General features: G+C 42.7%; 2 protein-coding genes across 4 annotated transcripts in view; both read right to left on the reverse strand.

Moving 5' to 3' along the window:
* The window catches only part of LOC135095427 (GMP synthase [glutamine-hydrolyzing]-like), a 20726-nt gene extending 14389 nt beyond the window's left edge, over positions 1–6337 (reverse strand). The window contains exon 1 of one of the 3 annotated variants that reach the window (XM_063996261.1): positions 6179–6337. In XM_063996261.1, coding sequence (XP_063852331.1) covers positions 6179–6220 — 42 coding nt within the window. In that variant the 5' untranslated portion in view covers positions 6221–6337. Of the gene's footprint in view, positions 1–3984; positions 4178–6178 lie in introns of those variants that run through there. The other 2 variants (XM_063996262.1, XM_063996264.1) reach the window with 2 other exon arrangements.
* Positions 6338–8393: 2056 nt separating this feature from the next.
* Positions 8394–13592, reverse strand: LOC135095429 (zinc finger protein 33B-like). Its single transcript, XM_063996265.1, has 2 exons — positions 13421–13592; positions 8394–9970 (listed from the first exon to the last, which is right to left on the reverse strand). The coding sequence occupies exon 2, from the start codon at positions 9844–9846 to the stop codon at positions 8542–8544; it is 1305 nt and encodes a 434-aa protein (XP_063852335.1). The 5' UTR covers positions 9847–9970; positions 13421–13592; the 3' UTR covers positions 8394–8541.

Genomic DNA, 13592 nt, shown 5'->3' on the forward strand with positions numbered 1-13592 from the left:
AGGTTTTATTGAGTCCCGTGGCTGTCGCATTCTTATTTTACGCCAAGATTGCAGTTTTACAAGATTTTATTAAGTTCTGTGGCTGTTGTGTTATTTTACGCCAAGATAAGAAGGTTTTACGAGGTTTTATTAAGTCCCATGGCTGTCGCATTCTTATTTTACGCCAAGATTGCAGTTTTACGAGATTTTATTAAGTTCCATAGCTGTCATATTATTTTACGCCAAGATAAGAAGATATTATGAGGTTTTATTAAGTTTCGTGGCTGTCATATTATTTTACGCCAAGATAAGAAGGTATTATGAGGTTTTATTAAGTCCCATAGCTGTCATATTATTTTACGCCAAGATAAGAAGGTATTATGAGGTTTTATTAAGTCCCATAGCTGTCATATTATTTTACGCCAAGATCACAAAGTCTTACGAGGTTTTTTCAAGTCCCATGGCTGTTGTGTTCTTATTTTACGCCAAGATCTTAGGAGATTTTACAGAGTTCTTGGCTGTTTTGTTATTTTGCAGCAAGATTACAAAGCTTTACGAGGTTTCACAGGGCTGTCTTGAGATGAAAGAAGGGAGAGAAAAGGAAAAAAGGGAGGGAGGGAAGTTTGAGATGAGACGAAAGAAGGAAGAGGAAAGAAAAAATGGAGAGGGAAATGAAATGAGGCATGAAAGAAGAGAGAAAGGAAAAAAGGAAGGAAATTTAGGACAGCACATAAGAAGAGAGAGGAAAGAAAAAAGAGGAAGGAAATTAAAGAGAATACAAAAGAACAGAGAGGAAAGAAAAGATGAAGGAAATTTAAGGCAACACAAAAGAAAAAAAAGGGTGGGAGGAAATTTGAAACAAGACAAAATAAGTAAGAGAAAAGGAAAAAAAAAGGAAGGAAAATTGAAGACAACGCGAGAAGAAAAAAAAGGAAAAAAAAGGAAAATTTAAGGCAACACAAGAGAACGAAAAAAAAGGAAAAAAGGGAAATTTAAGGCAACACGAGAAGGAAAAACGGAAAAAAAGGAAAATTTAAGGTAACGCAAGAAGGAAAAAAAGAAAAAGAGAAATTTAAGGCAACGAGAAGGAAAAAAAAAACGGAGGGGAAATTTCAGGCAACAAGAGAAGGGAAAAAAGGAAAAAAAAAGGAAAAACGGAAGGGAAATTTTAGGCAACACAAGAATAGGAAAAAAAAGGAAAAAAGGGAAATTTAAGGCAACACAAGAAAAGGAAAAAAAAAAAAGGAAAAAGGAAAATTAAAGACAACACAAGACAGAAGGAAAAAAAGGAAAACAAAAATGAGAGCAGGACGGGTGACAGGCAGGTGCCCAGCGGGTGACGGCTCCTGAATCTTGCCAGCTCTACATTGTCATTCCTAATAAATCTGAGTTAACATTCTAGTCCTTACACGGATGGTAAGTTTGTGTTGCTGTTTTTGCTTCATCATCCCAATTCAATATTCATTACAGTTCCTGGCGTCACATCAGGCGTTGTGACAGCAGTGTGTTGTTGTGCATCTCACCGTGTACTGTAATATAATTGGCTGTTTGGAAGCAAGAGGCTGACTTAACAAAATTACTTAAGAGTCTATTACTTGAATTTAAAAGGGTGATAATAACTTGACTTTGAAGAATTACTTGCTGCAACTGAAAAAGGGTGACCTAAGCTAACTACACTTAAAAATACTACTTCAACTTAAAAGACTAACGTAACTAAACTAAAAAGAATAATTTGCTTCAATTTAAAAGGCTAACCTAACCAAACTACTTAAAAAAATGACTACTTCAACTAACTAAACTTTAAAACTATCTGCTTCAACTTTAAAAGGCTGATCAACTTAACTAAACTAAACTTAAAAAAAAAAAACTACTACTACTTCAATTTAAAAGACTAACATAACCTAACTACTTAAAAACTACTTCAATTTAAAAGACTAACATACCCTAACTACTTAAAAACTACTACTTCAACTTAAAAGGCTTGCTGAACCTAAAAGAATAAACTGCTTCTATTTACAAACCTAACCTAACAACTACACTTAAAAAACTACTACTTCAATTAAAAAGACTAAGTTAAAAAAATACTTAAAAAATACTACTTCAATTCAAAATACTAACACAACTAAACCCAAAACAATATCCTGCTTCAATATCAAAACCTAACCTAACCTAACCTAACCTAACCAAACTTAACCTAACCAAATCTAACTTAACTTAACCTAACCTAACCTAACCAAACTTAACCTAACTTAACCTAACCAAACTTAACCTAACCTAACCAAATCTAACTTAACCTAACCTAACCTAACCAAATCTAACTTAACCTAACCTAACCAAACTTACCCAAACTTAACCTAACCTAACTTAACCTAACCAAACTTAACCTAACCTAACTTAACCTAACCAAACCAAATCTAACTTAACCTAACCTAACCAAACTTAACCTAACCTAACCAAACCTAACCTAACTTAACCTAACCTACCCTAACCTAACCAAACCAAATCTAACTTAACCTAACCTAACCTAACCTAACCAAACTTAACCTAACCTAACCAAACCAAATCTAACTTAACCTAACCTACCCTAACCTAACCAAACCAAATCTAACCAAACCAAACCTAACTTAACCTAACTTAACCTAACCTAACCAAACCTAACCAAACTTAACCTAACCTAACCAAACTTAACCTAACCAAACCTAACCTAACCAAACCAAATCGAACTTAACCTAACCTACCCTAACCTAACCAAACCAAACCAAATCTAACCTAACTTAACCTAACCTAACTTAACCTAACCAAACCAAACCAAATCTAACCAAACCAAACCTAACCTAACTTAACCTAACCTAACCTAACCACCTTTATTACAGCTTCAATCCAGCCAGTGCACGCAGCCACGGATCAACACAGAACACAAGAACATACGACATGAGGGACGCTGCAAGAAGCCAGTAGGCCTACACGTGGCAGTCTGTTTGAAATATACCTGCCTATTTCCAGCCAGTCCCCATCCATAAACTCACCTACTCTTCTCTTAAAGCTCCCTAACGACTCAGCACTAACGACCTGATCACTGAGTCCGTTCCATTCACCCACCACTATTTCAAATCCCTTCATCTCTCTTTTGAACGTAAATTTTTCAAGCTTAAACCTGTTATTTCTTGTTCTGCCCTGGTTAATGACCCTAATGTTGCTTGTCCCACTTGTTGTAACCCTTGCACCACTTACAACACTTCTATGACGCCCCTCAACACACGTCTCTAGGCAATGTTGATTTAATAGCTTCAATTTCGCCTTGTAACGAATACACACCATTCCCTGTATCCTTTTAGGCATTCTCCTTTGTGGTAGTTCTAATAGGCCTATATCCTTCCTCATAGGCCTACATCTCACTCCTAAAGGCATTTCTATAAATATTTTACTATTGAATATTTAAAAGTTTGCCTTCGTCACCTCCCCCCACATCCCCCCCACCCGGTTGAGAGGTTGTAAAATGTTTAGTTTGACTTCTATGGGGGTTCTTGCAGGTTAAGGGGGCGTTGAGGGGGGTAGGGGGAGTATTGGTGAGGGGGTGGGGGGGTATTGGTTAAAACTTGCAATATTAATACCTAACCTAATTTTATCTTGTTGTTCTTACCTGGCCCACGTAATTGGTAAATATAACTGGTAGTGTTTTAATGGCTAACTTAACTTAATTACATTTTATAGGACTTGGGTTTATGACTAAGAGAGAGAGAGAGAGAGAGAGAGAGAGAGAGAGAGAGAGAGAGAGAGAGAGAGAGAGAGAGAGAGAGAGAGAGAGAGATTTACGTACACAAGCCAAGCCAAACACAACCCCACCCACAGACGAACACACAAACACACAAACACAGCCACATCCACCGGAAAATAAGTACATGAAAACTACAAAAAAAAAAAAAAAAAAGAAAAGAAAAAAAACACGAGGGATGAAAACAAAAATTAAACACATACTTCCCTCTCACCCCGCCCCCCCCGGCTCACCTCTCACCCCTCCCTCCCTCTCCCTGGGCGTGCTCTCCCCCTCACCAGAAATAGTGGGATCTTGCAGTATCAACACGGCCGCCTATTCAATAAAAAGGCGCCGGGGAGGAGAGAGCAGCGCGCCGTGACCATCCCGTCTTCTTTCACATCAACAACTAAGGGCTACGTCTCTTTCTCTCCCGCGCAATTCTTATTTTTCCTCTTTTCTTCTATTTTGTCTCCTCCCAGTTCAGTATTTTGGGTTTTTTGGTGTTTTTAATTTTTTTTATATTGTTTTTGCGCTTTTGTTCTCTTCGTTTTGTTTGTTTTTGTGTATCTACTGTTTCTCGAGATTTTGTTATTTTGCGTTTTTTTCTTCGGCTTCCATCTTGTTTCTTAGTTTTTTAGTGTTTATTTGTATATTTTCAGTCAGTTTCTGGGTCTTGTTTGCGAAAATGCTGGTAGTCTTACTTTTTTTTCAATTGTAAGTGGAGGAAGAAACAGACGCGTCCCCCAAATCCGTGACAATGGAGGGTCGACAAGCGCAACCCGTGAAAACATATTATTGTTCTGGCGAAACTCGACTCAAGGCCAAAAATGGAAATGATAATGAATAACAAATGAACTATAGAATTTCATGGATGCGTAACTTTATTCATGCTCCCAGTAAAGTTTCAATTGTATCTTTGTTTATTGGAATGATTAACCCGTAAGAGAGAGAGAGAGAGAGAGAGAGAGAGAGAGAGAGAGAGAGTATAAACAACTAAATATATACTGAATAATTTTTGTATATCGTTTCTTGACAGCTGTAAAGAGTTAAAAAGTTACTAATTAAAGAACCGTGAGCATGACATAACACTGTCCACTCACCCACATGTCTTCCATTTCTGTCAGTCACTCACGCACCTCTCCCTTATCTGGTTCCCCTGTCACTCCCTCTCACTCTCACTTTCCTTGCAACAACAAAGCACCTCAGCTGGCATGCTCACACAATCTGCGCGTTTTTGTTGCATTCCATGTTCATTATCCTGGTAATTTAAACAGACAATTGTTATATAGACGTTTCATTAATGTTACGTATTCAAAAACACTTTATTCGCTCCCCACGGCTGTTTTTCAAGGCTGTAAAGATGATAAGTTGGGTTCTGAAGGGTGTTTCTCGTATAATGTGCAAAATCTTATTAATCTGCCTTTAGAACAGTATTAAAACACCCTTTAGAACACGTTAATTCAACTAGAGCCTTTTAAAAATTGTGGTGTAACGCAGAGATGAATACGGGCTTATATTTCATTCTAATCACGTCAGTAGTGTGTGTAACGTCACTGTGATGTGTCCAAATGTCCCTGGGTTACAACATCTCGCAGGAATTATTTAGACACGAGAGCGATTTGGCAAGAGGGGGCAAAATCTCTCCTGTGCACCTTTCATATTGCCCCAGAGAGAGAGAGAGAGAGAGAGAGAGAGAGAGAGAGAGAGAGAGAGAGAGAGAGAGAGAGAGAGAGAGAGATGGAAATAAATCTACTGTGTGAAATTTTATTGAATGTATGGAGTGTTTTAGTAAGAAATTATTATTGCTTCGTCGTCTGTGAAATATGCTGCAATAGAGATGGAACACGTAAACTTATTGTGAATTCTAAGTATCTTGCGCATTAATAACATCGTGATGGGGGTTTTATTGAGAAATTATTAATACTCCATTGTCTGTGGGATATTTCATGATAGGAACAGAACACGTAAACAAGAGCAGAGCGAATGATGATGACAAGGCACCAAAAGTTACCCCATGAGTGTACATAAGTCCTGTATCACTGCACGTATTGGCTACTTATACTTACAAAATCAATGTTATGATGTTCAGCGTTTACTCCTGAGAATTTATTTGTTTTTTCTTCTTGTATTTAAACCACAGCCTCTGGGAATTTCATGTTTTCTTGTATTCAGACTCACAGCCTATGTACAGCCTAAGCGAGGCAGTGTATCATTTATAGATTCTAATTTGTGACTTAAGTTTCATGTTTTATCAGTCGTTAAAGTTGTTAGTGTGCAAGGGTGACGCTGCACAAGACACAGGTGAGGGCGTGCCGCTGGGAGGAAACATGCAGTAATATCAAATTTCACTTAAACAGACATGACAATGCTACTCAACACAAGAAATTTTAACCTTTTTTTTTTTCATATTTCGTCTGATGTGAGTTGTATACATAAATAACTAACCTTGAGCCTAATGGTGTTGCTTGTTGACTTATCATCCAACATGAAAATACGACCAATGACCAACACGAAACTGAAATGTGGTGAGAAATGTTTCCTTCACCCGCTGCTCAGTGAACAACAGCGTGGGGAGGAGTGGCCTGGCACGGCTGGACTAGTTACGTACGAATTGTTGATGACACCACATTACAGTGAACTGGAGCACATATCAATAGTAAAGCTTGGTGCACTGTACCATACCGTCATCTTATTATTCCTTCGTTTCTTCTATAAGTGCTCAAGAGTGATGTCCACTCCTTATTTTCAGTGTGCGGTGACTGACAGGTGCAGCAATGACTTGCTCCCTGGAGGTGGCTGGCTGTGTTGGTGTGGATGCGTGGCTGATGACGCCACAGAACACTGCACTTCAAATGTGTACAGGCTGCACTATGGGGAACACTCACGTCTGGGACCTCTCACAGTGTGCTATGGTACTGCTCACACTCAGAATAAGCCCTTCACTTCTCTAAAGAATATTGAAACTTTTTAATGGCACTGGACGAATGCCTTACATCCTGTTCATGGTGGGCATGGATGGCAGCAGCCCTGCTTTGAATTGACAGCTGCTGTGAAAACTGCTGCCTCTTTTTCTCAGCCCACCCAGCACATGAACACAGTTGTTGCAAATATAACCCAGCCGAGGCAAAGCGTGCGCACCCCTCACACACACACACACACACACACACACAATGAAGGCCAGATGAAATATCTAATTGGGTGTTGAAAGAATAAAAAAAAAAGCAACTCATTTACTTATTATTATTATTTCATTTGTTTATATATTTACTATTATTTTTTTCATGGATACAACACCTTTATATATGAGAGCGGTTCGCTGTTGAACCGTTCGCCCCGCCAAGATGCAGTGACAGCGACATGGGCAGGCAGACTGTTCCCCTGGGAGTCAGCCACGATGCTCTGCGCTGAAATGAGCAGGGGATGGGACAAGTGTGTGTGGACTGTCAGTGGCTGATGGTGGAAACTGCAGATGGGGCGGAGTGTTAACTTGTTCTAGATCGATTCCTGAAGTTAGTGATCGGTGCTCAGCAGGGAGGCGGCCGCGTGGAGGCCTTCGACCCTTAACGAGATTGAAAAGCTCTCACTGTCATGCTGGCACCAGTACTCCAATATCTTTATCATAGTTGTGAGCATAAAGTGATAAAAATAGGTATCACAGCGGCAGTTGTTATCAGTCTTATCAGCTTGCATCATGAAAACACCCCAGACAATGGCAACACTTCATACCACACCGTTAACAGTAATACAGATCAAACTTTATCACCTTTGAAGAAAACAGCTGACATGAATGGCTTGCTCCTTGCTCCACCCCTTGTAAGTGGAACGATTTTGTGCCGAAATGATTCGTCTTTCCACCCAAACACATTACCTCCACCACCACCAGCAGGGAGGTGATCCGTGCACCCCCACCCCCCCTGTCCTAGCGGCGCAGACACGCAGCCAAGGATCAGAGATTAGCGTATACCCACCTCACCCTTGGACGCAGCGCTGCTCCCGGGCCACGCGCTGCTGCACCATGTGGCCTAGGTGCTGCACACACACACACACACACACACAGATAAACAAAAGAAAGTTCACAGTATACATTTTATTGAAAGTCACACGTGGTCAGTCTATGAATAAGTCAGCCACTCCCGCACAGCCCACTGGCAAGTCATGACACCACCACCTGAGTTGCCACCTCCTGCCCCACCAAAAAAAAAAAAAAAAAAAAAAAAAAAAAAAAAAAAAAAAAAAAAAAAAAAAAAAAAAAAAAAAGTGCTGTCAAGTGAAAAGAGCCTATCTATTGGCAGGGTTTGAAGGCAAGTTCTTCCACAAGTACCCTGCATTAGGTGTGATTTAAGGTTATATGGAGTAATTTAAGGTTATATGGACTAAATTAAAGGCTTATTTCAGAACACATTTACCAGATGAATTGACAGTGATAATATTTATTGAAGCCATGAATAATGCTGCATCCCATTCATATTTCCAAAGGCACTGCTTCTTCGTCATTACAGGGCAGAGACCAAGCACAGCCGCAGCATTCTCCACCCCTACCTTATCTAGACTGACAGCTGCTGGTGGTGGTGGAGGTGGAAGGAGACGCAGTGTGTGGTGCACCAATCACGTGCCAGACAACGACCCCCAACATTCTTATTTTTGTGAGCTGGTTGTAACATTTGACTCAACATTTGGTCATGATGGAATGCAACACTTTGCTCTTCATTCTTTTCACTCTCTATTCTGTATTTTAAGGGCCAGGCGGCGACCCCAACCGCCACCCACAGGCACGAGCGTGACCCGAACGGTCCACACAGCACGGCGCCTCAGAGGTGGATCATGACGTGCTTGGCAATCTCGTTCTTGGTCTTGAAGCCCTTGCCACACGCGTCACACTTGAACTCCCTCAGGCTGCTGTGTCGGAGGATGTGCGTCTTGAGAGTGCTGGCCGTGGGGAAGTATTTGCCGCACTGTTCGCACATGTGATCGGTGTCGTTGCGGTGCGTTTGCATGTGTATGTTGAGGCCACTCTTGTGCTTAAATTTCTTCCCGCACTCCAGACACTTGAACCTCTTGTAGCGGATGGTGTGCACCAACATGTGCGAATCCAGGCTGCTCTTCACGGCGAGTCTCTTCCCGCACACCTGACACTCGTAGTTCTTGACGCCGGAGTGCCTCAGCTCGTGCAGCCTGAGGTTGCTCATCTGGGGAAACACCTTTCCGCACTGCGGGCACTCGAAACTCTTGAGGCCGATGTGCGCTCTGGCGTGCGTGATGAGGCTGGACTTGTGGGGGAACTTGTCGCCGCACTCCAGGCACTCGTAGTTCCTCACGCCGCGGTGGTTCAGGGTGTGCAGGGTGAGCAGGGACTTGTTCGCAAATTTCTTCCCGCACTCCAGACACTCGTGTATCTTGTCGGCGTTGGCGTGGCTCACCCTGTGGGCGACGAGGTCTGGCTTGGTGGCACACTTCTCCCCGCACTCTTCACACTCGTAGTACTGCATGGTCCGGTGCGACGCCACGTGTGCCGTCAGGACAGACTTCTGGAGAAACCTCCTCCCGCACTCTTTACAGGACAGGCCCCCCTCGCCGATGTGCTTCCTGACGTGCGAGGTGAGCTGGTTCCTGTTGGTGAACTTCTCGCCGCACTCCAGACACTCGTAGTTCCTGACGCCGCTGTGCGTGAGGGTGTGCAGGGTGAGGTAAGCCTTGTTGATAAACTTCTCTCCACACTCCAGGCACTCGTAGCTGCAGTCGTTTGCATCGCTGTGCGTCAGGATGTGTGTGGTCAGGTCATCCTTCTGGGTGAACTTTTCTGCACATTCTGGACATTCGTAATACTTCACAAGGTTGTGTGTCAGGGCGTGTGTCACGAGGTTACCCTTTTGGGTAAACTGTTTTCCACATTCCAGACACACGTAATTCTTGACGCCGGTGTGTGTCCGGATGTGGTAGTTATAACTTGGTTTGCTTCTAAAACTTCTATCACACAAGTGACAATCAAATATGATCTCTTCTCTGTAGCCGGAGCTGCCTGCCTCCTGTTCATTCCCGGTGACAACCCTCCTCCCCCCCGCACTTAAGGGAAATGGCTGCTGCTGCTGCTGCTGCTGCTGCAGGTAGTAACTCATGGTGCTGGCCGGCCTCACGGCCTCCACTGCAGTACACACCACGGCTGGTCCTGCAGGAACCCTCTGGGCAGCTCGCTGGAGTGGCTGGTGCCAGGCAGGGCACCGGCCTGGACTCTGGGCTGGTCTGTGGAGCAGGGAAGAAAGGCAACCATTAAGGGACTGAGTGGCACAGGGGGATGGAGGGAAGATAGTGTTAGGAGTGAGCTGTGGCCCACTCTTGGCCACAGGCAGGGACTGTGCACTGATTGTACTTCAGAGAGAGAGAGGAGTGGGGAGAAGTGTGTTGTCCAGGAAGCCTTGAGAGCAGTGGCTTGGAGTGGGGGCAGGGACAGCAAGTGTTGGTGAGGGGAAGGAAGTTGGCGCCACAGAGGAACAAAACACAAACAATGCACAGGAACAAAACAATGAAGCAGAGAACGGGTCACTGCGTGTGTGCTGCCGTGACTCGTGATGACGTGACCACTCCTGCAGTGAGGCAAGTCAGGCCAGTGCTGTCGCTGACTCACTGTCACTGTCTGGTTAGGTCTGTAAGGTGATCATAGTTCAGTTCAGTTTGTAAAGGTAGTGTAGATTAATTAGATCAGTAAGGGTGGTTTTGTTCAGTTAAGTCAGTCAGGATAGGTTAGGTTAGGCAAGATTAATGTTGTTGTTTTTTTAGTTCAATGGGGTTTTCAGAACTCTTTGTTGTCAGCAGGTGGCAGCACAGACACAACTCTTCTCTCACATACAAGCAATATCAGATATACCTACACTGTTATTCTATTTACATGGAGAAGCAATGGGCTTATATAAAATATTTTTCTACATAATACAAGTAAAATCAAACTCTTTTCATGAGCAAATGTATATAAGTTGATTTTCTAGTGAATTGGCATTTAGATTTATTTTGGTCATCTTAAGATTTCCAAATGAATACACTCTTGATTGGAAACGTCTTAATCTACACGACAGTAAACATAAAGGCAACATGTCTGTGACACTCAAAAGTCCAAATTACATACATCTCCTTCATAGTTTAAGGAAACGGCAATTTTAATAAAAAAAATTGTCAACTGGAGTGTCCTGGCGATAGTAATGCTGTATCTCTAACCAAAACAAACACCTGACTCGGCCGCGCTGCTTCAACTTAAGAAACACGTTGTTGGACAAGAAGCTGAATGTTGGTGCGGTGCCCATCTCCACTACGCCCTAAGCAATGCATTACGGCAGCTGGACACTACAGCAGCCGCAGGATCACCTGAGAGATGTTTGTTTTGCTTCTCGATTACTTTGCCTTGTCGCTCGTTTGGTGAGAGGGATGTTTAAATACCCACACAAAAAAACTAGAGCCATATATCACCATGTTAGTGAGTAGGTTGTGTCATGCTATAGAGTACAGTGATTTATTTTTTCATTGTCCAAATCAATAGTTTTTGTACTTGTAATATGCTTTAAGATAATGCTAGCAGCTTACTTGAAAAAATAATTAATTTGACCACATTTTCTCAATATTATCCATACCAGATACTGAAAACTTGATACGTCATTTCAATAGTATCATGATGACCAATGTTCTATGCATCTTTACGCACCTGGGATTTACTACAACGATTTTAGCTCTCTTTCCTACAGTTAGATGAGCACCAATGACATCTAGCGGTTTAGTTCCGAAAACTCCCCATTAGGTCAATAACGTCAGTCAGGCTGGTTTGGTTCAGTTAGGTCAGTCAGTTTGGTTTGATTCAGTTAGGTCAGTCAGTTTGGTTTGGTTCAGTTAGGTCAGTTAGTTTGGTTTGGTTCAGTTAGGTCAGTCAGTTTGGTTTGATTCAGTTAGGTCAGTCAGTTTGGTTTGGTTCAGTTAGGTCAGTTAGTTTGGTTTGGTTCAGTTAGGTCAGTCAGTTTGGTTTGGTTCAGTTAGGTCAGTCAGTTTGGTTTGGTTCAGTTAGGTCAGTCAGTTTGGTTTGGTTCAGTTAGGTCAGTCAGTTTGGTTTGGTTCAGTTAGGTCAGTCAGTTTGGTTTGGTTCAGTTAGGTCAGTCAGTTTGGTTTGGTTCAGTTAGGTCAGTCAGTTTGGTTTGGTTCAGTTAGGTCAGTCAGTTTGGTTTGGTTCAGTTAGGTCAGTCAGTTTGGTTTGGTTCAGTTAGGTCAGTCAGTTTGGTTTGGTTCAGTTAGGTCAGTCAGTTTGGTTTGGTTCAGTTAGATCAGTCAGGTTGGTCTGGCTTAATTAAGTCAGTAAGGCTAGGTTAGGTTAGGTCAGTCAGGCTGGCTTGGTTGAGTCAGGTCAGTCAGATTGGTTTAGTTAGTTCAGCCAGCCTAGACCAACAAAAATATTAGTGGCATTTTAGCAAGGCAGCAGCGGCATGACATTATTCAGGCCCTGCGACACTGCACACTGTCTGGAGCCGTGCAAAGCTGCCAGGCAATCAGACAAAACACCCAGGTAGGGGACTGAAGCCTTGCAAATGACACTGGGTTATACAGAAGGCCAAGCAGTCGGGTAACCATAATTCTGTGCTTTATGAATACATATATAAAACTATCTCACACTGCTGGCTGCCCCTCTGTGCCCCTTCAAAACTCTGCTCTTTAATAATACATCAACTTGTGGGGTATCTTATGCCTGTTTTTCTTTATCATACGTTTGGTGTCCTTGGCTGGTGCCCCTCGTACATAAAAGACTACCTCACACTGCTGGCTGCCCCTCTGTGCCCCTTCATAACTCTGCTCTTTAAGAATACATCAGCTTGTGGGGTATCTTATGGCTGTTTTTCTTTATCATAAGTTTGGTGTCCTTGGCTGGTGCCCCTCGTATATAAACACTATCCTACACTGCTGGTTGCCCCTCTGTGCCCCTTCATAACTCTGCTCTTTAAGAATACATCAGCTTGTGGGGTATCTTACTGCTGTTTTTCTTTATCATACGTTTGGTGTCCTTGGCTGGTGCCCCTCGTATATAAAACTATCTCACACTGCTGGCTGCCCCTCTGTGCCCCTTCATAACTCTGCTCTTTAAGAATACATCAGCTTGTGGGGTATCTTATGCCTGTTTTTCTTTATCATAAGTTAGGTGTCCTTGGCTGGTGCCCCTCGTATATAAAACTATCTCACACTGCTGGCTGCCCCTCTGTGCCCCTCCAACTCAAGGTGTCTCAAACCACTGCTGCTGTTTTAGGATGGTGCATTTTTCTTGTGTTAGTTTGTGTGTAGGCCCATGCTGGCTTAACCTAACTAGCCTAACCTAACACAACCAAACCAACGTAGCCTTAAACCTGAAAAATCCCAGTCATTATAAATCATTTGCAGTGGGTATACGTGGGGTTTAAATAGGTAAAAAAAAAAAAAAATGCTGTATTTGATGGTAAGGCAAGAAGCTTCGGTCACGTTGTGGCTAGGGAGACAAATTTATAATAATACCAAACATTTCCACGCAAACACGCATCACATTCCTTAAAAAAACACAATTATACGTATAGGAAAAGATATATCATTTCAACAAAAAACGTTCGTTAATAAAACAATATACGAGAGGGAGAGAGAGAGAGAGAGAGAGAGAGAGAGATTTGGCGTTTCCCTCTCCCAGCCTCTCACTGTCATTACCTAAGTGGCGCCACTGCTGCTAGGCGTGGGCATGCTGAGCCGCCCCCGTAAAAGATACAGTCTGCAGGGCGTGGGCGTGTGTAACAGTCCAGCCAAACAACCTTCTTGCTACATGGACGAGGGAGTCACTGGCTGGCTGGCTGGCTGGCGGGGCAATGGCGGGAAGCTGTGT

Source organism: Scylla paramamosain, chromosome 49 (assembly GCF_035594125.1).
Source record: "Scylla paramamosain isolate STU-SP2022 chromosome 49, ASM3559412v1, whole genome shotgun sequence".
Classification (NCBI taxonomy): Eukaryota; Metazoa; Arthropoda; class Malacostraca; order Decapoda; family Portunidae; genus Scylla; species Scylla paramamosain.

Excerpts from the sequence above, each read along its gene's own strand:
- LOC135095429 (XM_063996265.1), bottom strand. The coding sequence starts at position 9,846 with ATGAGTTACTACCTGCAGCAGCAGCAGCAGCAGCAGCAGCCATTTCCC.